General features: G+C 39.5%; 1 protein-coding gene across 3 annotated transcripts; it reads right to left on the reverse strand.

Moving 5' to 3' along the window:
- Window positions 1–268: 268 nt before the first annotated feature.
- LOC109635439 (protein phosphatase 1 regulatory subunit 1A) lies at window positions 269–26991 on the reverse strand. Of its 3 annotated transcripts, none has more exons than XM_020096597.2 (7): window positions 26548–26991; window positions 15039–15099; window positions 7909–7946; window positions 7681–7744; window positions 5587–5784; window positions 3363–3491; window positions 269–2345 (listed from the first exon to the last, which is right to left on the reverse strand). In XM_020096597.2, the coding sequence occupies exons 1-7, from the start codon at window positions 26626–26628 to the stop codon at window positions 2266–2268; spliced, it is 651 nt and encodes a 216-aa protein (XP_019952156.2). In that variant the 5' UTR covers window positions 26629–26991; the 3' UTR covers window positions 269–2265. The 3 variants fall into 3 exon arrangements, with proteins under 3 accessions (XP_019952156.2, XP_019952157.2, XP_019952158.2); XM_020096598.2 differs by having other exon boundaries at window positions 5602–5784; window positions 26548–26983; XM_020096599.2 differs by lacking the exon at window positions 3363–3491 and having other exon boundaries at window positions 26548–26989.
- Window positions 26992–27245: the final 254 nt, after the last annotated feature.

A 27245-nucleotide genomic window follows, 5' to 3' on the forward strand; every position in this document is an offset into this window, starting at 1 on the left:
GAGTACATTGAATTATTTATTGCCAGAGTGCCTATTTTTAGGATAAAGCCAAAGTGAATCTCAACTTAACACATGAGCAGTGGTGCAATGATGTCAGACACTGATAATTGACATTGTTGAGTTAAAGTTTTCTGAAGGATTTTTCACCAATGAGCCTGTTTTTTGTCATTTAAATACAGGAAAGCAGATCCTGGTTCACTTTATTTTGGAAACTGGAACAGTATGAGAGCAGATCTCATGCTGACACAGATGGAGGAACAACACCCAATCACCAATTTAAAGATTTTTATTGTATCAAACAAATTTAGATTACGGATGTAATCATCAATCAATTCAAGTAAAATTGGAACAAAAACTCCTCAGATTTGATTCGTGTAAATTTCACTATTACCATTCAAAAACAGAACAAACATTACATGGTCCATAAATACACTGCAGAAGAAGAAAAAACTAAAAGTTTGCACAGGAATGTTTCAACGTCTTTCTTGTTCAACTGCTCATATTGTGGCTGATTCATCTGCTGAAGTGACATCAACACTACAAATATTAATAATGATGTGGAGGTTATGGAAGGATTGTCACATAATCTACATGATGATGCCAAATAAGTGATAGGAACAACAGATGGGAAATATTTACTGTAACATTGTGATGAACAAAAACTAGAATTAAAAGGGAATGTCAGTAATTACAATTTGTGTCATTTAAAATATTTCCCATTCAACTTGAAACATGGTTCAAACCTTGGTCTTAGAAAAGAAAGTCAAAGTGTCATGCAGGAAGGTGTTTCATGGGGATTTAGATTTTGTAAAGCGTTCAAGCATTTAAAATGAGGATGCAATTTGTTGCTGGACATAGATTTTTCCTTGTTAATCCAAAGAATGTAAATGAATATGAACCCTGCTTTTCAACAAGGGATTTACAACGTATGGATTGGCTGGTAAAAATCTGGTCTTCAGTGCAATTCAATTATTGTTATTTGAGGTGTTACCAGTAATCGCGTCCTTGTGTAACAGGATTGAAGTGAGGTTTGTAGAAATGTTTACATGCTGTGTAATGTGCCGCAGCTGAGCAGCTAATTTGCAAACGGACTCCAACAGTGCACTTATCCCCTGAAGAGAAGGAGATGTGTGTTCATGTTAGTAAGCAGGATTGTGCAAGAAAACTAATGTGGGATGTTGCTCAAAGTGGTTACTGCTTTATTCTACTGTATAATATGCGGTTGAAAATCAAATAATTTGATTGGCTGTATGGAAACAAGATATACATACACTGATGTATCAGACATAGCAAAAGGGCTAAAATCGTGGGTACCAAAAATGATAAGTTACAAATGTTTGGTTTGGTTTCTGCTTTGAGAATGTCCATATATATATATATATATATATTGGGCTGTAGTTTTTGATCTGTTTCAATCAAACAATTTGTCTATAAAATGTCTGAAGATTGTAGATTGTAAAAGTGTAGTTTGGAAGTTCAACATGACAAACCCCTTCAATATTGTTTGTATAAGGTAATTGTAAACCACTGATTAAACCAACAGATATTCATACTGGAGAGAACTGAAAACTGTGGAATCCGATTCATAATTAAAAAATATATCACCTATCAAAATACTTGACAATTTCTGCACATAGACTAATAAATTAATTAACTAATTGCTGCAGGTCTTCATGCTGTAGCAGAAAATAAACATGCATGTTATCCTCACTTGGACTTGTAAACATATGCGTATGGATTTAAACTGTCAGTTAACCCAAATATACTGTGTACTAATTTAAAATTGAGCATTTAACTTGTACCTAATGATATCAGTAGAAGTTGAAATTATAGTTAGTTATAGTTTTAAGTTTAAGAGGTACTAATTCATTATTATTGCTTAGATGAAAATAAAATTTGTAAAAGAATGGCACGTGATAGCATGTGAGCTGCGGTAGTGAATAATAATGACTGTGTGACTGAGACAGAAAAGGACTGTCCCATTAACTAGATATTAACTCCCAGTCTGGATCATACATACAGTGGGTTGTAGTGGAGTACAGGGGAAGCAACAGAAAATGAATGGAATTGTCCCTTTGACACGAAATAAAAAAAGAAACCTGTGTTCTTGTTGTCGAGTTGGTAACTAAGGCCTGACTGTAGAGGGATATATATGTTTATATGCCCTGATGTTTCTAACACGTGGATCTGCACACACAATCTTCTGTCATTGTGTTGGGCTGGCTGAGCAGATGGAGCAGCATTTTGTCTTACAGAGGAAAAACTCTATTTCTCTTTCTCCAGGCTGCATTTCTTTGTCTTTTCTTCATCCGGCTGACTCGCACTGGATGCTGCAGCTTTTGTCCCTGCAAAATATAGACAGAGACATAAAGGACTGAGACAATACAAAAAAAAAAGAGGATGACATGAGGGAGTATAAATGGAATCTCACAGCCCCAGCCTTTCAAACATTGTGTAACTGTTGTTTCTACAAATGAAGAGAAAACACTTATGTGTTTTTTTCCCTGTTGTTTTGTGCTCAAGAAATCAAATTACTATTTGGTCCATTTTGGGTTTACAGTATGAGTTAGACAGGAAGCCGAGAAGCATCTCTACAACTCACTTACTTCTGTATTTTCTCAAATGGAGGTTTGAAGTAATCTTGTGAGGAGGCTTATTGCTGCCACATCATCTATCATCATCTACCAAACATCTATCATTAAAGCACAGTTCAGATATAAACCTGATTATATGAACGTGAAGGCAGAGCTACTTGTTGGTTCCATGTTGAGATCAGTGCCTACGTCACTCAAAGTCGTAATGACAATTTTACCACATTTAATCTCATTGTTAATATTGATATGAGGTGACCTGTATGCACCAGGTACCTTTATCCATCAATGTCGCATCTACATTTTTTATATTTACACAACAAAAACAAAACAAAAGTGTGTTTCCACAGTTCTCAGTTTCAGGCGCTCGAAACCTCCTCTATCTTTCCTCATAAAGAAGATTCTAACAGACGGTGTATTTATTGCTACATTTTCAACTTGCATATAGAATTTACTTTCGTTATGTGTGTTCCGCCCCCCAACCCCAACCGCCACCACCACCCCCACGTGCCAAAAACTACATTTTCCACTTTTGTATGAAGCTGCCTCCCACGGTATGGCAGCTCTCTGAAGTGTGGATCAAAACCACTTCATAGATGTTTGTGGATGAGCCAGGACTGCATGAAACCTTCCCCAGCCTGTTAAACTGTTTAACAAATCTAAATAAACCAAATAAAGAGAGACCCATGAGTAAGTGGCCATGAAGGAGACGTTAGAGATGTAAGAAGGAAAGGATCCTGCCCATCTGTGGCTCCTCTGACTCTGATGTACCTGCTTGTGTGTTGTTTTGTTGCGATGAGGGATCTACTACACTGGCAACGCTGGAACAATCCTCTTTCTCCTTGGAGAGGGGGCACTCGAATCCACCTGCAGCCTCTAATAGACTCTCCCTGGAGAATTCTGCGGGGGGGAAGAGCGACAAATAGAGGACGAGGTGATGATGGTGACTGAAACCAGAGACAGATGAGTCCTCTTCATCATACGGGGCAGTGGATAAAACGCTCTGGGTCGATTTTTATTGTTATGTCCTGATCCACCTTGTACCATCAGTCAGTTTTCTGATATGAAAGTAATGTCAATCAATACCATGTGACATTTAGTGTTGTTTGTTTACTCATGGTGTGTGAATTCAAAAGGCTGAAGCCACACTACAATGGACGGGAGTTAATGGTCATTGATTTGTTTTCCCCGCCTTCCTTCTTCTTTTCATCTTAACTGAGGGCTTGATTAGAAGTTTGTCTATAACATCAGAGCAATCCTAACAAACATGGTTTCATCTTGTAACCTATTTTTCCAAGGTTAGATTCATCAAAGAACATCCCTGTCCCATTTAAAATGTAATTACTTAACAATATTCCGATTAATGTAATTTCTGCACTCTGGCACTATTGCTTTGGATAAAAGAGCCCTGTCCATTCATGATGCATTAGTCCTGGGTAATTACTAAATGTGTGCGAACAGTGTGGGCTGCCCTGTGTGACCATCCACTCACCCGCTATTAGAGTGAATTATTTGGCAGCAGTTGAAAAGCTGACCTCTGCTTTTTGTCATGTGCTGTACAGTATCTGGCACAGAGAGGAGACAGTACGAGTCGAGGCTTTTTAACAACGGAAGAGTCAGCAAGGAGATGTGTTGCATTCATATGCAGAAAGCTTTTAATAGAGTTGAGCCATATGTCACCTAGACCTAAAACTCCTACAATAAGAATTGCTGTTGTGTTTTGTGTTGCTAATGGTGGACTGGTTTGATACTAGTCTCACTGAGACAGGCCTTTGTATCTGCTGTCTACCACCGGTAGCCCCAAAATGTTGGTATTTTCCCCCAGAGGCAAATTCATCATCAGAGATTGATCAATGGCCACCTGTCCTGATCCGCTCATGTAACTCCCAACACGTTTACAAATACATGTACTTTACATTGATCAACTCCTGTTAAGTATTCCTTTGAGGACCCATCTCAAACCTTTTTGGACCTTTTCTCAAAGCTTAAACAGCTCTTGGTTAAAAGCAGCAATTCACTTTGTCCTTACAAATGGAAATGATGTGCATGTTTATTTGCATATAGAGTGGGGAGGTGAGATCCGATCACAAGTCGTCACTCAAGTCACATGTGGAGACTCATTCTAATGCCAGGGTTCAACTGATATATTTAGAGCTGTCGACTTGTAACCAGATCATCCAACACCTGGTATGGACAGGGCTTTAGATTCCATTAACCTCTTCCTCCTTGTTCTTTACCTCACAGTGCAGTCACATATGTCCCCTCCAGCTAATTTCATGCTTCCTACATCACTCAGCTTCACTTTCATCCTCTTTTCTCTCAATTCCACACCCTTACGTCATGTTAATAAGCTTAATTTGGATTCACTCCTCTTCCTTAATATGCCTCTGCAGCTTCCTCCTCTCCCTCCCCTCGGCCTTCATCCCACCATCTGTTCTCTCCGATTCTTGTGGTTTCACAACATCCATTTTTCAGAGGCAGCAGTCACCTCCTCATGTCCTTCCTTTGCTCCAGCACTCTCATACCTTGTTGTTTCCATCCATCCATTCCTTTCTCTGGATCTTTTCTTGACCCAGACAGGTTTTGGCAGACTGCCTTTTGGCCCGCCCCACCCATTCATTAAAGGTATAGTTCACCCATAAATGAAAATGTGTCATCCAAGTGTCCGTTAACCCCGACATTCAAATTCTGCTAGAAACGGCATCATTTACATCATGTTTTTACCATGTCCTCTCTTATCCTCCTCGTAGTTACTGCTGCAGTGCAAGAGAACTTGTGATTATCTCATTTCGTGAGAACTAACGATAGCTGCAGTTACAGCCGCAGTAACTAGGAAGAGGATAACAGCGGCCGTATACTGCTGAAGAGTCATTTCACAAGTTGCAGACACACAGTTGGTGAACTTTTTCTGTGTCAAAGTCTGCGGTAGACTTTCAAGGATGTTTGTGAGGCGGCCACAATGCTGCAAGCATGCAAATGAAATCCTCTTACTCACTGTCTCCAAACATACCCTCCATTTGGCAGCGCAGTTTTTCAAAGGCCTCCGAAGTGGCTTCGTTGTCGTGCGGGAGCTCCTCCCCGGCGGGCATGGAGTCGGGGCTTGGCCGGTCTGATAGGCAGCTCTCTGAGGAGCACTCGTCTCCAGCTCCCTGCTGCTGCCTGTACAGGTGGTGCTCTACCATGAACTGCAGCTCTGAGAGGAAACAGGTGGAGAAGGAAGGGGAAGAGGAAGAAGATGAAAAGTAGGGAGATATAAAGGGTTAACAGGGTGTGAGAGAGAGGATGAGAGGGGGGAGGAATTGTGAAGTTAAACTGGAAAGTATATGAAGCATCATTGGGGAGAAGGAGGACGAGCAAGAAAAATAAAGTGGTGTGAGATGAAGGGAGCCAATGGGAGAGAAGAGGGGCTTTGAAAGAGAGTTTGATGGAAGTAGAGTCTGTAGGTGGAGATTTACTGAGGAATCCATCACCTCAGAGGATTATTGTAGGTTAAGCATTTCTAATAAACCAGCAAGATTAAATTAACAACCTGCACTTATCGGGGGGGAGAGGAATGTAAAGATGTATCAGAGTTTGCAGATGATTATTTTAATCTTCTTTCTCAACCACCTTCATTTATGGTTTATGACTTTTAATCTCCTGTAGAGGACTAAAGCAGACTTTCCCCCGAGTTTCCTCCAAACAGTTTAATCACAGTTAAAGCTGTGAATCTTATTGAAGAATAATCATCTTAGAGCTAATGTATACTCTTGTTGTTGATCCCCTCCTTGACTTTCTTTGTTACAAACTACGTAGAAAACATAAATTCCTTTACATTTGGATACATAGGATTGGAGCTGCATTACTGTGATGAGAAAAAGAAACATCTTAGAGAAATGTCAGGTACTGAAACATTTCTCAGGCTCTGTGTTCATTTTGTCCAACTCGGTTCTGCTTTTAGCTTGAAAAAAACAAATCTGAGATCTGGTCGGAAAAACACGAGATAATGAGTCCTTGCTGTGACAAGTGCAGGCCTGATTGGATCCAAGGTTGATGTAGGTCACTGAAGGTAGAACAAACTTTCCTCAATTGCTTATTTAGTTCATCAATCAAATTCAATTTAGCTGACATTTGAACTCCAGAAGCAATTTGGAGACTGGAAATTCGAAATAACATCCCATTATAGGATAGGAGGACATTTTTACATTCTGTTTTAAAACAATTCTTACATGTGCATATTTATTAGGTTTTGCTTTCTGTGATAAATCCTACTGGTGTGAAAAGATCACTTTCAGAAACCAACTGCACGTTTATTACAATTCTATTGATTTATGATTCTGTTTTGGTGATACTCTGTCTGAATTAACCACTACAACATGATGCATCTTTTGTAATTTTCTTTTTCTCAGCTTGCACAGCTCACTCAGTAAGCTCTGTTTTTTACATTACATCTTGTGATGTTTCTCACATGTTCTCCCTGGTGGTTTCAGAGCTGGTGTTTTTGTTTACAGGATTTTTTCCTTTTCTTCTGAGATGGGCAGTTCAGGGAGCAGTTGCTGTCATGGGCCTTTTTTTTTATATCTGAGGTACGGGGCGTTTGACTTGATCTGACTTACGTGACCACATTCCACCACAGTTCTATTTAATATAAGTTTGGTTTGACCAGCTCAGAAACGGTATTAATCTCTGTGTTGTCCCTGTAATTGTAGAAACATAAACGCCTGCTCTCTAAATGACAGCACCAGCCTCGTCTGATCACCTTTTGTTTTTCGTCTTCTCCAGCAGATCTTGTGATGTTAAAATAAGGCTCAGCATGAGTCCCATAAATAACACAATAGAACAAGATACAGGACATGACTGTAGCTCTGGCTGTGGCAGCCTTCTGCAGAAAATGCTTGGTGCTGTCTAACTGGAGCAAATGTTTTATTAATTCATTTTCGTATTTTTGCCCTATGGCAGCAAATAAAGAGATGTCTTGAAAAGAATTAAGTAAGTTAATTAGGAGAAAGAGCAGCAAGAAATTAGAGCTTTACTGTTGCAAAGTGTGATCTCACACATAAAATACCAACATCACATTAAGGTCGAAGACAACACTGAGAAGTGACAGTACCTTTCATCGTCGGAGTTCCCTTTTGCCCTTTTCGTCGTTGTCGAGGGGAGTTCAACAAGGCGGCCTGGAAAACATCAACATGGCTTATCAGCTGGACAGAGAGCACCAAGATGGAAAATATCTTAATAGAAGTAGAGCTAATTTAAAGAGAGAAAAAACAAACAGATCTCATATAATTCGGTTTCTATAATCTTATTTCACTGAAATACAACAAACAGATTCAATTACCTTGTACAGCTGGTTTGGGAGACGATCTTCATCTATTTCTGCAATAAAGAAAACAATCAGTTCAGTTCTATACACAATAAAACTATGATAATGAGAGAGAAAGTTCAATCAGACAATCAGAGTACAAACATGTTGTGCACCAAGTACACTGGGCCCACACACTGTGCACTTCTGAAAATGCTTTAAACAGAGTAGTGGAGCTGGAGAGCTGCTGTGTCCAGACAGTGCAGCGCAGATATAAGGTGACCTTCACCCACATGGTCATCTGATACACTGGAAAAACACTGCAGTAAGTGTTTTTACCAAGCATCGTTAGGCGGAGGTAGTTTTTATCAGTTGTGAATAAAAACAGACTCTGGATATTATTGTACTGATGAAGTGTTTATCCAAACTCCTAAACCCCCGAAGAGTCGCTCACAAAATCCACATACAAGCCAGGACCATGGAATGCTCATGATCTTTAAAAAAAAAGGTACTTTTACAAAAAATAACTCTTAAAAATGTCTGTTCCATATCTATTATATTGTATAACCTATTCATATGTTGTGAATACAGAATCTTGATTGTTGACGTAACCAGCAGTGTCAAATAATTCTAATCATGTAAAAAGTACAATTATAGGCACCACATACTTTGTGTACTTTAGTAATTCAGTAACATTCCCCATTGCAGACCAAATAATAAGCACATGTCAGATCATAGTGTGTGAAACATGACTTTGTGGTCTCTATAGGAAAGTACTGGAATAGAATAAAAATCAGTTGACTGGAGAACAGTTAACCCATTGACTGTGATCAATAGTAAATGTGTTGAACCTGGATCCAGCCCCATGTTTCAGCCTTGGAACTTTTTCTAGGACACCGCCTTGTTGCTTGGCAACCTATGCATCCCAAGGCACTAGGAGGGTTGAGTGTGTGTTAGTGTGCGTATGTGTGTGTGTGTGTGTGTGTGTGTGTGTGTGTGTGTGTGTGTGCGCCAGTGAGCATGTGCATATATTATTCCTACTTAAAAGTATGCACAAGGGTTTTCAAAATGCCAGTGAAGTGCTTGTTTCTATATTCATCATTCTCTTACTCTTTTACTCTTTTACTCTGCACCAAAAACAAAACCAGTGGTCTTATGAAAACAGTTCTATTTCTTTTCGGGAAGGATTTCATTTTTATTCTGTGTGTGTTTACAGCAACCCTTGAAACAGATTCCTATTTCAAACGACTTGAACCGAGCAAGGTTCATATCAGCAGAAATGGATCCCAGGAAATGGGCCAGTGAAGGGCTGTCCTTCAAGTTACATGCTGAAGCTTCAGATTTATAAACAGGTAATTGACAGTTATTGAAATATATTGGTCTAAAATTAGTTCATCCCACCAGAGCAAACTTTGATTTGTAATAAAAGATTTGTACGACACTAATACAGTTTTCATGTTGGAAAAAAGAAAGCAAATATCACAATAACGGAAAATGTTCTGGGTTAAAGATAAGTATACAAAATGTTTTTATTCCATCACTCTGTGTATCACGTCACTTCTTAGTTTACAGTGACGTTTTGATTCAATGTACCAGCATCTAAACCTACGACCTAAACCAGCTTCATGATGTGATTAAGATTTGATTCGGTGTTTGGCACAAAGAACTGTGTTAGGGAAAGACTGTCTTTGTCTTCACGGTTACAACAATGACCACTTGGTTGTGTTGAACTTGTGTTGACTATCCGTGTGAAACAGAAAATAAACCCGTCCATCCACACCGACATCCTATCTATGTGGAATTTGCTGCTTTATGACAACACCTGACTTCATCCTTTTCTCCCGTCATACTTGCTACAGCCACTAGAGGGTCACTTGAACATCCTATGATGTAGTTCTTTGAGGGAGGACGGCCTCAAACATACATGTGCATGTACGTGTATACATGATGACACAAAGCCAGATATAGATGTGAGTGTATGAATATGTAATGAACGACATGTGTTCATTACTACAGTTGCACAACTTAGTGTGTATTGTATTTTTTTGAGATAAGTGTTGTGTGACCCGATTAGACTGTGATTGGTTGTTGCCAGCAGCAAGCGTCAGCCTGAAGATGTCTTGAACTTGAAAAGAAGAACCAAGCATATGATGGAAAATTCTGTAATTTCAGTCTTTATGATTCGGTTTTTACACGACATACGGAATTAAATTGCAGCTTCACATTTATCACTTGGGTTGTATTGTCGATTTTTTAAAACAGTGTGTATATGGTAACAGAGCAGCTGTGGTTTCATTTGAACAAACGACATGGTGTTTATTGTTAGCATTAGGAGAAGACATGGTTGAAATATCATTTGGGTCAAGAAACATGACGTGTGGGTTTCTGGCGGCTGATATTCAGATTGATTTGTCTGTGAAAAGAGAACACAGTGAGAGAAAAAGCCAATAAAAAAAACCCATTTCAGCAGTGATGAGTCTGTCACAGGAACTCCCAGCCGACTGAGAGTCTGACTCAAAGCCAGATGAGAACAGAGAGGGTCTTCTGACTCTAATTTAACCACCTGCCATAGCTGTTGTCAGTTTACAGTTGCTACACTGCATTTGATGAAGAAAAATGAGCAAAGTAAAGAAAACTCCTGAAGCGTGAGTTAAACGATGAAGAAATAAGGGTTGATTTATCTCTGTTCTTTTTGCAGTTGTTTTGGCAAAATAATTGGGAGAAAAATAAATGGGTTTTTTTCTGTTGTTCACAACAAAAATAACTTGGCTCTTATTGTCAAAGAAAACAGTTCTTTTCCTTCACGTCCAACTTTGAACAAGAATTCAAACACTGATATTATCTCCTCAACAAGAGTCAATAAATTCAAATGTGTTGATTTCATAAAGGATCTGAGGATTACTGCGTAAAGCAAGATATCACATCATGAAAGTTGTTGGTGATGTTCAAGCAAAATGTTCGGTTGATTATTATTGTTGACCTGATTTTAAAAATATGAAACTTTGGCCACAATCAAAATGCCTAATTTGATGATGTCGTGAAGCAGCGCAGGATCATGGGAGTTGTTGTCTTCAGCCAATGTTCACAGTGCACAGGGCAGAGCAATCTGCAGAGCATTAAATAATGCACGGCTCTGTCTGATGAAGGGCACACCAGCACTGCACCAGCACAACTGCTCTCCCTCATCATCATGTACAGTATATTTCTCCCCATCCCCCTCACCCTCACACTGTAACTGTCTCGCTCACCAATTGTGTCTCTGAGTCTGATTAGATAACTGTCTTCGCCTCTGTCTTCTCGTTTCTTTCTTCTATCTATGTCCTAAATCTCTCCGTGACATGCTGTCGTTCTCAGAGTTTCTCATTTTGAAGAAAGACGATGCGAGATGCAAACCAGCATGAGATTAAATACAATCTCATAAAAACTTGACATGGACACACAGTTCTTCTCCACTATGCAATGCATTGTTCTCCAAATATTTCTGTCTGTCTCATTCTGATTACAGTAATTACCACCCTCATTTTATGCAAATAAATGTTTGCCAAGACCAAATGCATTGTTGTTTTTAATTGGTGGGAGGTGATGATGCTCTTCCTGTGCCTTGTCAGCTTGAAATTAAAAGAAGCAATCAAAACAATACAGAACTGGGTCTGTTGCTGCCTTTGTAAATGTGATTGTGTTTATTGACGCAGTTTGAACTTAAAGTTTGGGGGCTCACAAAAAAATGTGATGGACAATAATTAATCACAACATCGGCTGGTTCATTTTCATATCCAAACTATTAAGCTCAATGAGTTCACTCTCAGAAATCACATAATTGGCAGTAAATCTAACAGTGGCTGCACAAGGGCACACTTCTCATCCATGCACGACAGAACCTGAGTGAGGCTATGACGAGTTCTGGTAGCCCATGAGGATGTTAAAAACTTTAAGGAATATTCTGACGGGACACAGACATGGCAGGATTTTTCCCGGGGGTGCCAATGGAGATTGAATGACGCAACTTTGCAAAATAGTGTTAGAAACCTTGTGTGTTCTCAAAGATTTAGCTTAATTATACAGGATGCCACAGTGGTACGAATTACTGTAAACAATGGTGTTATTATGAAAATTATAGATAATATCCCTACATGCATTTCTGACCACTAAGGGGCTGATTGAACTCCCTGAACCAAGTAAAGTGTTCCTGTGGTGAAAACTCCATTCTTGAGGTATTCACGACCTTGGACCTATGGGAATTTTGTGAACTCAGAAAGTTGTGACATGTTTGCTGACGTTTTCAGAAATGACAGATAATACTAAATAATTATAAAAGAAAAACAGCTCAACATGTTAATATAGAATCTGTTAAACTCGCATGTCCTCTTTTCTCATAACCGCTCAGGCATTCCCACAGTCTAGTTTCTATACCTTTCCACTCCACACTGCTTTCTCTCCTTGTGTCTCTAATCTGGAGGATTATTCAGTGTTTCATCTGCACTTTCATTCCGAGATGAAAGTTGATAGACACTCCACACGCCCAGTGTTCAATTACCGCATCAAACACAGAAGCAAACGCACCAACTCATACACACATGCACAAAGGATCAAAAGAAAAGTCCGCAAATTTATATCCAATTAGAAATACTGTTGTTTTCAAGATAAAAAACATGAAAGATGTCAAGTCTTAGTGATAGAAAAGTTGTGATTTAAAAAGATGTGTCAGTGTCAACAGCTGCTGGTATCAATAACACTTTTATTTATTCATACAATACACACCAGGTGAAAATGAGTTGTTCTGCCCTGTATTCCCCAACTGATCATCTCTTACTGTCATTCTGAAGTAAGTTACACACACACAGAGGAGCAGCATGTTAGTGGATGAGTCATAGAACAGAATAACTCTGGGAAGCTCCGCTGTGTTTGATCAGTAAGATCCCATGAGAGGAGACACACTCACACACACACACACACACACACACACACACACACACACACACACACACAAACACACACACACACACACACACACACACACACAAACACACACACAGAGGTTGTTGTTGCTCTAATTCTTTTGATGCACAGTAAGGTTGAGATGCAGCATCAGGCAAAACAAAGATGTGTAAAAGTGCATGTGTGAAACATATTGTTGTTGTAACTTGTTAGTGTGTGGGTCTATGTTCCTGCATCTCACAAAGTCATAATTCCCATCTGGGTACACAAACCTGGTTCCAACAATGTTGAGTGTTCTGACTGAATAGTAACTGTTAAGTCCAGGTTTAGATTAGGACAAGAATAATTTTGCTTCATTAAAATGTTTTTGTTATTATAACCTGTGTCTGTTTTTGACCTGCCTGTTTGGAATGGACTGTTTTCTTGCATTGTGCCGTCCCGGACACGATGCTGTCCCGATCGTAAATGTCACTCACGTTAATGAGTCACAGCTGCTGCTACAGAGCGGAAAGTTTATTTATACTGAACGAATCCTGTGTCCAGGTTGCATCTAATTCAAAACTGCAGTGCACATGTCAAGTGTGAAGCTATTAAGATGAACAGTTCTCGAGATGTGCGTTCCACATACAGGCAGAGACTTCAATACATTTCTGTATCACTTGTGGAGTTCTATAGTAATCACTTCTATTTAGCCTTACAGCACTTTATTAACAAAAGTGATTGCTGAGGCCTAGAGAAATGACACAATGAAGTATAAAAGGTAAGACATGGTGCTTTGTGATTGGATATAGTCTATTGTCTATTGTTTATCCTGATCGTCTCATGCACTTCATTGTGAACTGAAACGATCAAAATGTTTAAAATAATCTCTCACTGCCCTGAAAATGAGGAATCAGGGATTCAGTCTGTTCACGGCTGGCTGAATAAAACATCTTGTATGCTTTTCAAAGCCTGTAAACAGCTATAAATAAATAAAATATATGTAAAAATTAAAAATATATTTTAAACACATTTACAAAATGGGGAGACATTTTTTCATCTTCCCTCCAGAGTCCTGCACTCGTCTAGTTTTGCAAACCTGGTGTGTTCCTGCAAAGCTCAGCACCAGAATCGACCCCTTAACTCCAATTATCTTAGAATCAATTCTGGACTCAACCCATGAGCCGACCATAAACCCAGAGAAATACGCTCTGAGCTGCTGCTGAGCCGAGCGGGAGAAGTCAAAAATAAGCTATCAAAACAAGATGGGTTGATAAAACGATATCAGCAGATGATTGAGGCAGAGGCACTCGATAAGATTTCAATGACCTCCCCATGGGCTTCCTTTTCCTCAGAGCAGCTGTAAACATCACACCTCTCCAGATGTGAGTGTCATGTTACACACATGCCATCACAACGGGGATACCTTCATTAATTATTCAAATCTAGTGACAAGACACCAGGATTGAACTGTTAACTGAACTCCTGTGCATCTCAGACACCAGGGAGCTTTTCTCAAGTATTCACAGTTTACACAGTGAGATCATCTAAAGAATAGCTGCAGATTAGCGCTTCACTGACATAAGACATAAGATGTAGGGTTGTTTTATTGTCTTTTTTCTTTAAATAAGGAGATAAGTAGCAGAGCCACAGAGTTCAGAATTTATTATTCAACTTGTAGTAACACAGTTTGCAGATTTACGACCGGAGCCAAGGACTGTGGCGGCAGCTGCAATGACAAGGTAAGCTACATCAACAGTCTGTTCTCTGACTGTAGATAAAGATGGATGACATGACAACTCCTTACCTTCAATATTTCAAACTGAAAATAAAATTGCAACGCAGATAAAAATAAATAAATAACTTCCCTCGAACCATCTTCTGTGGGTTCTTATCATTACATAAATAATACCAGGGACCCTCACAGACCTTAGTCACACTGAAACTCAAACAGCTGAACCTGACCAACTTTTGCCAAACTAAAGCAATGACACAAGTTGTTGCTTTGGCTGGTGTGATGTTCGTGTTTCAGCCTGGTTGAATATCCCAAGTATTGTTAATGTAACATGTCCCAGTAACTCAGCTCCCTGTGCAGTTTTTACACACGTTTCCTGTCTGAACGTTCACTTTAAAACCTCTATTATCATGCGTAACAGCTGTGACAAATGTTTTTTTTAGCAATATCAGTATCCTCAGATCACAGCAATGTGAGAAAAAGTGTGTGTGTGTGTGTGTGTGTTTCATTTTCTCACCAGGTGAGGACTGGTCACTGGACGCCACTAAAGTAGCAGGAGTGGGTCTACGTCTTCTGATCTGAAAAAAAGTGGAACAATGTCATGGTGGAAGTCATTTTATTCCTTGTACATACAAAGAACAGGTTCCATTAAAAAGGTTTTGCTGCCATGCCAAGAAGATATTTAAGTTTGAAGTGTTTTAAAGTATCTAAATCCCCCAAAACACTTTCTTGCTCTACTTTCACACAGACCCTCCATTGGGGTTTACTGGCTCTATCACAAAATGCTAAGCAGTACACTGAAATGTGCATATTCTACAAACAAGACCAGTCGGGGAGTCTAGTCCTGTTCCCTCAGGTCCAGGATTATTGTTATCATTACACAGACCAGCATCCACTGTCCCTTGTGACGCTGGCAGCCCACAACACTGTGTGTGTTCCATATTTTGGGTTTGGGACTCAGTTTGCAGACGTCTGAGCTGTGTGAGAGCAGAGCTGGATCTCACAGTGCAGCGCTGGGAGATCTGCAGGGCAAACTGCCACCACCTACTTGCTTCTTGGCTCATGATTAGTGGAGTGTAGCAGCTATGGAGCAGTCTGGGATCGTACATGAAAAGACTAGCACAATTCACTGAGCTGCTCAGCAGTTCGTGTTCAAATCTCAAATACTAGATATGATGCAAACCCAGTGTTATTTCAGGACTTCCCCTGGTTTCAATTAAATACATCAAAATTAATAACAAGGACAATTACCCTTCAATTTAAATAAGGGTAAAATAAATAATGATCTTTAACTGTCCACCTCTTGTATAACAATATAAAGTGAAGATGTTAACATTGAGCAATTTCTCATAGCAGAATGTGAGGAAGCTGCACTCACTCCCCCACCAGTCAGGTCAGCTCTTTCTTTATTCATTCTGAATATTTGGTTTCTGTTAAGAATATTTGTTTCTCTGTTTGTGTTGTCATCTAAATTAGGCTCCACTTTAGTTGATAAATGCATTTGTTTAAATTAATACATTTTCATTGTAATGTTGGTTTCATTGTTGCTTGTTTGCTTTTATTTCTAATCCTTGTTTTCTTTGAGGTTCACTTCCTGGTTGAGGTGGTGCTCATGAACGAGCACACTTGAATGCCACATCTCCACCAGGTGGTTTCAATGTGGACTGAACCATGATGGAAAGAAGAATGGGCTGGAGGGAGCAATTGGTTTTCTTTTGTATTTTCATTTTTCTCCTACCCTTAAGTAATATTAACTCTAGCCTTAACACTTTGTTGTAGAGGTATTGTACTCTTTAATGTATTAGTTTAAAGATACTTTATTAATATTCTTGTTTGCTTTAATTGTTTTCATTTGACCTTTTTTATTTAAGGGATGGTTTTACCCAAACATATTTAAAGCTATTGTTTGAGGCCTTCAGCTGTTTTGTCTGTGGGTTGGGGACTTTTCTATATGCCTGTGGGTTTTTGTGTATCGATGCCATGTTTCTTTATCTTGTGAGAAAGTAAACTCAGACCTCTGAACCGACTTCCGGTCTCACTGTTGCTCTTACATTCTCTCAGACTGACAGCTCACATCCTGAGTTTAAATGGCTGAAACATCTATCCCTAGCATAGAACCTTGTAAATTATTTTAACAACATGCAGTGAAGTTATTTCTATAGAATAATAATATTTGCAAACTGTAATGATTATACAGTAATATTTTGTTTGCAAACTTTGATTTTATAATGGTGGCACACTCTGACCCACTGATGTTGCAAACCAACTGCTCCATGTGAGAGTGTAGAAAAGAAACTACTGCACCATAAACTCTAAAAGGCTGTGATTGTGGAATTCAATTAGACAGCCAATTATTCAAACACACAGGCACTGCACACACTGCTGACACAGTGCTGATGAACACTGGAAGTCTTGTGAGCTCCAGTTCTCCATCCATCTTTTCTAAATACTGCTTGAGCACTTAAAATCAAAGCTGTTTTACTTCAGCCAACACAGTGAAGCATCACTGCATTTTATGTGACATTTTAAATTGATCCCTTTCCGTTTCAGACGAGAAATTAATAAGCAAAGTTTGAGCAAAAGACAGAGAGCAACAAAAGTTTGAGCTGTAAAAATGACTTTATAATGGGAAACTAAAAGACATGGTCTTCTCTTTATTGCAGTAGATTTTACCGTGAAAAATCAAAAAAGTAAAAAGAATTGGATTAATATCACCAGGTGCATGTTTTGGTTTTGAGGCTTTAAATAAATAAATATTTGAGAGGAAATCTTGAAATTGCCCAAAATAGCGGGAAACACACACACACCACACATACCGAAGGAAAGACAAATCTAATGTTTGAGCCCTGCATGGTGTGAAACCTGATCTGCTAATGGCACCATAGTCATACTATGAGACTAATGACATGAAATAATTATGCAACTTTAGCAATTATGTGCAATAATGAAAAATGAGCAGTCACTCGAACTTCAGCAGCAAGGTCTAATTGGGTATTCAGATTTGAAGAGACTTCATGATCTTCCAAATCACAGCCTTGGATCACAGGAAGGCTGTGTGAATAACAAGCAGCACTTGGTGTCTTTTCTTTTCATGCACAGACGAGAAGAGATGTGGTTCTGCTTCATACCAGAAAAACTGCTGAACTCACATCCTGAGATGCATGTAAACTATTGAGTGTTGCCTGACCTGTGCCGTTTTTCCTTTCAGCATCCATGCACAGGGTCTCAAATGGTAATTTCTTCCTTGCATATATAACCATGAATAAATCCAGGTACGCCCAATGTGCAGAGTGTAAAGATGGCGATCCAATGGCTTAACATGCACACAAAACGCAGCCGGGAGAAATCAGAGAAATCTGAAGCTGTACCTTCAATGGCATGTTTTGTGAGAATGTAAATGCATCATCACAGAATCAAGGAACTGGAAATCACTGTGTCCTAAAATCTATGTTAATTGGGTTAATATAATACTGCAGTAATACTACAAGGGGTTATTGGAAAGTGAAATGGGATATTTACAAATGTTGTCTGTGAACATTTTAAACAGGGCACAAAACAGAAGCATTCTCTCACACACAGATGTTTAAGTCAAAGACAAAAACTAACTTATTTTTATTTTTCTGGTTGCATGTTGGAGCTTAAAGTTTTTTTGTTGGGCAGAAATTAGAATCTCTTAACTTGTTCACAAAGAAGTAACTTATCTTCTGCCTGACAAGAAAAGAATATTACTTGTTGTAATTTTAGGGTTTCCATTTAGACAAGTTATATTATACCACTTTAACTTTATAATATAATGTAAAAGTCATTCATTTAAAAAAATTCACTAACAAAATAACTAACAACTAATAACAAATCTATCTATCTTCTTGCCTTAGAACATATATATATAAATAAATAAATATTGGCCCTCATTTTTACCTGCACCTGGTTACTACAGTCATAGTATATGTTATATATTAGTTGCCAGTAAAACATATGTGGCACTGTGACATTAGATTGAGTATGCAAAGTATGAGGCCACTCTTACTACTATATTCCAAAAGTTATATGTGAAACTCCTTCATGAATATGAACAGTCCTGAGGTGAAACTGACAACTCTGTACAACTCAGTATGTCAGTACATGATCATGTTTTTACTCCTAGATTCGTAGGTCAATGAACTCTAACTCTTGTGTGTACTACAAATCTATGTACAAATATCTGAGCCCTGTGTGTGGGGTTTTGTTGTGATTCCAGAGGTTCATCATGCCGGCCCACATTAAAGCACAACGTCTGTGAAGAACTGATTATACCCAGAGTCATTGTTATTCTCCTCAGACGGCAGCGGAGCAAACCCCCCCGATCCTTCGCTCACACAAATACCACCGCTCACTGGACAGGCCCAACCTTCAAACCATAATGCCTGCCTTTCAACCCACATCCATTTAAATGCAGTTCCGTCACTCAACACAGCAACAAACAAAAACAGCCTTCAGAGTGATGGGTGGGCATGAAAAGCCGTCCATGCCTGATATTCTTGTGGCGCGGGGGCATTGAACAAAATACCCTTGGCTGGAAAATATAGGTCAAGCCAAGAGACAGCAAATTTTCCCAGCAGACCCCAAAGGCGTACGAGCAAAAAGAGGAAAGTCAACAACAAAGAAAGCATCTTATTAGAAGTACTTTAAAATTTCAAAGATGGAAAATATAAAAATCCATTACACATACCTTACTTTGTATGTAGCTGACTTCAGATATATATCCAAGTATCTAATATTCAGAATTTTGGGAGAATTATTCCAAGTATCAATGACCAATGTCTTTTCACATGACTACCTTTGAATAACAGTGTACCTGCTTTAAGGAGGCATATTATATTAGTCAATTGTTTCCAGCATGTCTATAAAATGTCAGCCTCTAGTCTTGATTTGTCTTTCTCTGTTAAAGGATGTGTCGGACATGATGTGCATTGCGCAAATGTGAGCCATGATGCTATCACAGGACATCACGATACACAGGAAGTATCAGACATACTATTGAGAAAGAAGCTGTAAGCTTACTGAAGACTTTTGCCTTTTTAACTTTGCAGAACTCCTACATGCACAAAAACTATGTTACACACAGGAAAAGAAAAGATGAAAAAGTATAATATGAAGGTTTTTTAGATATTTGGATCATAAAGCAGGTCTTGGAGCAAAGGGGAGCCAGTGAGGCCAACTGAGTGACGGCAGGGGGTATGATATGTATGTTGTGGGGTGGTAATGGTGTTCTTTTTGGTTTGTGTGTGTAAATTGTGAAATTCAATAAAAAGAACGTTGAAAGAATAAAGCAGGTCTTGGTGCTACCGTAAAAGAAGCCATCAGGATTCACACAGCTTTGTGATTTCACAAAGTTACCGCCCTCAGCTCTGCCCCAGAGTGTTTACTGAAAATCTGCAGCGTTTTCATCTGACCTCCATTACAAACTTGTATTAATACTTGTTTGGTCTCTTTCTCTTTTCAGCTTTTAATCTTTTTAACACTAATCTTCTACCAATCCCTGGATTAATTCTATCTTGCTGTATTAAGTGTCCTGTATTATCAATCGTGTTGTTTCGAGAGTTACATTAAGACCATCTATTATTACAGCTGTGTGAGAGTGGAATTCAAACGGGCTTAATCACAGTTAAGGAATAATATCCACCGCCTGGAGTCCAAGCTCCAAAAACAGGATAAGCTGCTTGATGACTCTCTCTAGAGCTGATACCCAGGAAAAACATATTTCCACCATCATTTTATCAGGTTAACTGCTGTCATGTTGCTCCTATATATTCAATGCACTCGCCTTGACATCACATGCTGGGCTGTCGTCCGCATTCCCCATCAATCCCAATTAAAACTCCATAAAGTCTGGCAGCAACAGTGAAGGTAGACTGTTAATTACATATGCCATTCTTGCTGTTGAGCTGCTCAAACACGAACCTCCCTGATGCCCCCCTCGGTCTTGGATTCCCTGGCCGGACTTGACTACTTACAGTGGTAATGTGTTGGCCCACCAGGACGGTCTTGCATCTAAAGAGAGCAAGCTGGAAGCTGTGGGTTCCACCACTCCTGCATTCAACCTGGAACCTGACACACTGACCATCTGTTCGGCTCATTTCAGCGCTGACTGACCATCCACATTTCCATTTACCAGTGATAATCATTAAGTTACACCAGGCTACAATTGGCCTGGTGGTGGGTTACTTAAAAATGGCCAAAGCCTTTCTCTGATTGGCTGACCAACCTGTTGCCGCAAGAGCTTTGTGAAGGAGATGTAAAACTACTATCAGAAAGTTTTTGGTGCTTCAAACCACAAATATTTATCCTCTGGATATTAAAACTACTAAAACTACGCTATCGATCATGTTTTATGGTTTGAAATAGACTTGACCTTGTAAGCTGTTCATGAAATAACCTGAGGTGACAAAGGAGGGAAAGAGGGTTAATAGTTGAAAATCTACTGACGTGTAAAGATTTTTCTTCCTGACGGTGATTTGCCTTATTAAGTGTTAGTTCTGTAATCCCTGCGCTATCAGCTCTGTGACCTTCAGTGGAACATTGTGTTTGCACTGGTCAGTACCCTGAACGAAGACAGGACATTCAGCTGAATTCCTACGAAAACCTCCCATAACCTTGGTATTGGGTTTGCCAAGGCCCCACTGAGCTGTCAAGGAATCATAAGAAGTTAGAACAAAGCACTGGTCATTAATTCCTCTGACGATTCGTGTGATTCTTCAAATTTCATCTTGTCATTTGAAATATGATCTCGACGTTGTTCAGGCTAAAATCAGAGCTCAGCCATTATAAATCCTCACAGACTTCAATTGGCTCTCATTTGCTTCTGAATGGAAAGAATGATCTTATTCACAGAATTCTGAACCATGATAATTCACTTTCCGTTATCTCTCTTTCCTTTGTCCTCAGGCCTCCATCTCATTCTCTATCAAGTGAGAATACTTTACAAGTACTTCTATTTCTAAATTTGCTGTTTCTATGTTATCTCTCAACCAGCTGCAGATGGAAGGCAGGGGGGTTAGATGCAACACACGCTGTAATCTATTCTCCGTAATAAATCCAAGGACATGTTTGCAGAGGATTTGAAACGTAAATACCAGTTTGTAAAATATAACTGGTGCATTAACTGAACCTACCAATCTATACTCCCTCAAACCTAATGTAAAGGGAGGGCTCATCATTATGGGAAATATATGTCTGTGCTTTCTTGCTGAGATTTGGATGTTCAGACTCACACCACTCTCATCTTCTACATATTGTTTACCAGGTGGTTAGCTTAGCATATAGACGAGGAGCAGGGAGATACAGGTAGAATGTCTCTACCAAGAAAAAGTCCACCTCTAATTCAGACTTATAATAGCTCTCCAAAAGAAACAGCCCTCTCATTGGTTCTAATGGGGACTGATGCAGGGGGAGTTTTCTCTCTGGGTTCAACCTGGCTCAGTTTTTGCTGCAATGAAATGTGACCTAATCCGGACAGACACGGCATCAGCCAGAAAGTGCTGGTGTAATAGTGTGAAGAGTGAACTGCAGATTTCTACTGTTTATCTCTCAATGAAGGACGAGATAATATCTTCAATTTGTATTATTCATTCATTTGTAACACGCTGAACCATGTACAGTTTAGATTTTGGTGTGACTCTCACTGAAGGTTATTTGCTTTTGAACACATTGATATTGTTATTGTGTCTCATCTAAATTACCCATCCAACTCTGCAAGAATGCAAATTTTCATATTCCCAAAATGTCAAGCTATTCCTTCAAATACTTCAAACGGATAATAAAAAACCTAATATACTGTACAGAATGTATCTATATCATAGTTTTATCAGTTAGAAACACACATCAACAATTGTTAATAGCTAAAAACATAGTTACTCTACATCCTTTGACACCATTAGGTCTCAGCCTCTATCAGTTCCAGTCAGTTTGTGCTCGTAGGTTAAGAGTGAGCTCTAATGTGAGGTTGTGATAACGGGGGACACTCTGTATCTGTGTGTGGATAAGAGGATGAGTGTGTGCTGTTGTTGCCGTGAGGGTTTGACCTCGAGAGAGGCCTTCCTGACAGACATGCAGTTCTCCACGGAGGCTGCTTCACCATGTTGGGAGGAGTCAGGTTGCAATGATTACTGAAACATGGGTGAAGTCCCTCTGTGCGACATTTATAGCTGTTCCTACACACGTATCTGCTTTCTGTTGTTATTATTGCATCTGTAGATTCCCCCTTTTTTAAAGCTTTAAAACCAGTAACTGATGTTATGGCTGATTATTGTATCTTTGCAGGACTGTCTGTCTCAGCTGTCCCACACACTTAAAAACCTGCCTGCTGTGCAGACTGAGTGTCCTCTCACAGGGGTCTCTGAATAACCTGGACATTGTGATGTCCCAGTGCTAATCAGCCAAGCTTTGGTCAGGCTCATTGAGGCTGAGAGCAAATAGTCTCTTGAGATTTTTTTTTTTTGTAGAAGTAAACTGAATTTTCTTTGTGGACAGAGAGAAGAATGAACTGTTTGTTGGCGAAGAGGAGGAGGTAAACACAAGGCTGGAGGTGTTCAAGATTCTGAATCACCAAAAACCTTGGCTGATACAGTGGACACCCTAACACCCAGACACAAACAAGACAGACAGAGAGACACAAACAACTTTAACCAGATAAGTTGCTCTAGAGATGCACAGACAAACTGGAAGACAAGACAACTACAGCCACAGAGTATGTTCATTTTTACAAATATAAATTCTAATTATCTCCAAGCCGTACACGAACAAATAAGACAATCCAACCTTCATGCTCATCTGTTGCTAGTTTTATTAACGTTATGATCCTAATTATCTCAGTCCTGATTGATTTGGTGATACCTGTGTCGACAGCAGCAAGTCGCTTTAACAACAAACCAATGCTGTTCATCTCAACGTGAGCAACCATGAACCTCATTTCACGCTGCAACATTTAAAACTGATCCATTCTTACGAAATGCTCAAAATGACCATGTTGTGAAATTGTCAAATAGCAGCAGTAGGCAATGTTTGGTCTGCATAATGCAAACAGTGAGGATGATAAAAATGCATAAGACAATAATGATGGATTGAAATCTGTGTAGAAACAGCAGATGTACTGTAGATGGATGCACTTAAAGGTAGGGTTGGTAATCTATTTCTGAAACACATCTTTATCTTATTTCTTAAAATCCTCCCAGTGTTGTGATAGCCATCAAAAAATAGTCTGACATTTTTTTTTTTTAAAGCTGATGTCACAAACATGATTCCATTTGGACTGAAATGATTGGCTGGCGTACCTGTCTGTCTAACAGACCTGCCTTCCTCCGCACATCCTGCCTGTGTTCTCACTGAACACACATATGACATACATCGCTGAAGCGGAGATGATTAATGCCAGAAGTAGTTTTGATGAGAGGGGGAGGGATGTATTGGTTGTATTTTTTCAAAGTGTAGTCTGCTGTTGTGAGCTTTTCCAGGATTACCAACCCTAGCTTTAGTTGGAAAAATGCAAAATCTAAGAATTAGGTTTTATTTTATCGAAAACTAAAGTATTACAAGTGATATAAATGCTGCTGTTTGAAGTTTATGGAACAAACATTTGTGTCAAACTCTTCGTTCATATTTTTATCTCAAAAAACAACTTGAACATGAAGGTTTTCTATCAGTAAGGACATGATGCACCTGCTCTGTTTTGAAGTTGTCTCTCTCTCTGCGGAGTAAAAACCTCTTCAAAGTGATGGCAGACGTATTTAACCTGGAGTAAAAAGAGCCTCTCTCCCAGTCACAGTGCAGCGTTTACTTCCCTCCAGACTGCAGCTGCTGATGTTACAGGCGGAGGAGCGCTGGCTGACATTTACTGATATCACTACAATCAATTGAAACCCCTTTGCTACATACAGCATCCATTCATCTAACTGTGCAGCTCCTAAATACAATCGACCTTTATTCACACAGGACATTTTGGGTGTAATTAATAATAATTACAAAGGATGCATTATATTTAAGATATAATATTTAATATTTAAGCTAGCTGGGATTTGTTATTGTTCATGCTGCATGCTACTGGGACCTTGATGTAACTGAGCCATTGTTAATGAAATGTGTGCTTTTGCTGAGATGTCTGTTTTGAAGGGAATCAATCCTGTGACATTAAGTTCTGTATTTTATTTATTGATTAAATCACTTCAATTGTGTTTTCATGTTACAGTGACTTTGTTGTTGTTAGTCAGTATGAAGGAATCAATATATTTGTTACATATGATCCGCCAAGGAGATTATCTTTTCACTCCCATCCGTTGGTTTGTTTGTTGGTTAGTTGGTTTATTTGTCAGCAGGGCTCCGTAAGAGATACCAAACGGATTTCCACAAAACTTGGTGGAAAGATGGGAAAGGGGCCAAGAAACAATCTATTTAAGTTTGGAGATGATAAATTGTTTTCACTTTCTTTAACATTGTGAGATGTGGGGCGTTTTTTGACATTTTACGAATAATTCTCATGATGTTTTCTCTAGTTCATTTCATCTAAATTATATGAATTGTAGTTTTCTTTACCCCAGAAAAGGCCCTTTATATTTAAATACTTTATATTTACATCGAGCCGCCATGTTTTTTACAAACTAAACACCTTTTGAGTTTTTATGACAACTGAAGCTACCACAGGTTATTTTTCACTGTTGAGAGGAGAGGGTGAGGTGCTTGTGTTCAGCTGCAACATGTAACTTCAACACTAGATATCACAAAATTCTACACATTGTACCTTTAACCGTGGAAGTCATTGCTATTACACCAGGCTGCCCCTCTGTATTTTAAGACTGTAAACCATGACAAAGAATGTGAAAATGATTTGTGCATTCAAGCTTGTTTCCTTTCTAAGGGGAAGTTATTTCACTTAAGCACGAGTGATTTCCTCCTTGTATACAGATGAGATGTGACTGATGAATGGAATTGTGAATGGAACACTGTCCACTCTCCCCAACCATCCTACAAAATGTCCTGACAGGGACAAGCTCATACACACACACACACACACACACACACACACACACACACACACACACACACTGTACATGCACAGACAAGGCCTCCTAACCTCCTCAGTCTCGGTGGGGCAAAGAGTGAACAGCAGAGAGGGAACCAAAGAGAGTGGGGGGCAGACATAGACGGGGGGGTAGTCAGTTTACTTGAGGCTCATTCATTATGAATGACCTGTCCCGGTCATATTATATTTATGAAAATGAGAAAGTGGGACACGTCTTGTCACTGTATTCTCCACAGGCACATGAACTGCACCCACCTGGCCACTAATTCTTCCCACTTAAGTCATAAAGTGACGATGAGTTGATAGAATCCCCCAAAACATTTTCTGTATCTTTTAATCTTTTCAAACTTATGCTATAGTGATCATGGTCAACGTAGTGTTTGAGATAAACGTGAAGGAATTATCACAGTGCTGATGGACATTTGATATGTTTATCTTGTGATACCACACATGTTCTGTCAGTATCTCTCTGCCGTACAGTACGTGCAGCCACTCAGACCCACAACGACCCTGAGCCCCTGGAGATGTGTCTGTATACTGCAACACTCCTTCTTGACACTGCTGAGCCGCCGTGTGTTTCTAACAACCAAGCTACTCAGCGACAGGGAAAATCAATCTTAAATTCATCATTTTCACTTCAGGCTGCATTTAAAAACACGCTGCCTGCTAATTAGGTGCATGAGAGCAATAAGACATTGATGTGGTTTCTGTGGAGCAGCAATTTCTCATTTATACTGAGCACACTGTTTTTTTTTTTCATTCCAGTTGAGTTGCTGAGTAACTGCACATGCTGAATTTAATGACTGACATAAATCTTTCTCAGTTTTTTGTCCAAATATCATGTAGGTGACTGGAAAAAAACATTTTTTTCTTAAATCTTTTCCACAATAATGCCACAAATGTTCAATTATGTCATTGATTCATGAAGCAGCCCTTAAAAGCCTGAAAGTCCCACATCACCACCTCCTCTCCTCACCTGTTCAGCTGCCTCTGGGTCGAGGTGGGTGTCCAGGAGGGGGACCGTGAACTGTATCTTCCTGGGGCTCCCAGTTTCCATGGTGGCACTGTCTGTTGGAGAGGAGGACAAGGCAAAGAGGAGGAGAGGAGGATCCGTACAAGAGGAGAGTAAAGAGCTCAGTGATGGTTGGCTGAAACAGGAAAATGAGTGGGCTCCAGCTTAAGAAAAAAAAAAGTTTCAATGTGACTATTTCCTGCTCTTTAATTTGATCTTTTAAAACACTTTTCCCTGATTGTCTTTGCTTTTTGGCACTGTGTTTCTATTCCAGTCTAAGCTCTCTTCTCTACCCTCTGCACCTGCCTCTGCTTCACTCTCCTTCCTCTCTGCCTCTCCCGGCTCACAGCACTGAGGCAAGGGCATTCTGGGCAAGGAACTCCTTTCCTTTGCTGTCATTCGCTGCTGCTGACTCTCTTTCACACCAAGTCCCACCCTCTCTTCGTGTTTCTTCCTGTCGGTATTGGATGTCTGAGATCAGGGCTGTTCTGCAGCAGTGCCTGCATAGATGGGCAAGTCAGGATGACAAAGACATACTCTCCCTCTCTCTCTCTCTCTCTCTCTCTCTCTCTGTGTGTGTATCTGATGTGGAGAGATGCATCATCTGGCTTCTCCTCGAAGAGAAAGTATTTTTATATCAGCTTCCTACACATGCATAAATA

This window comes from Paralichthys olivaceus, chromosome 2 (assembly GCF_024713975.1).
Source record: "Paralichthys olivaceus isolate ysfri-2021 chromosome 2, ASM2471397v2, whole genome shotgun sequence".
Classification (NCBI taxonomy): Eukaryota; Metazoa; Chordata; class Actinopteri; order Pleuronectiformes; family Paralichthyidae; genus Paralichthys; species Paralichthys olivaceus.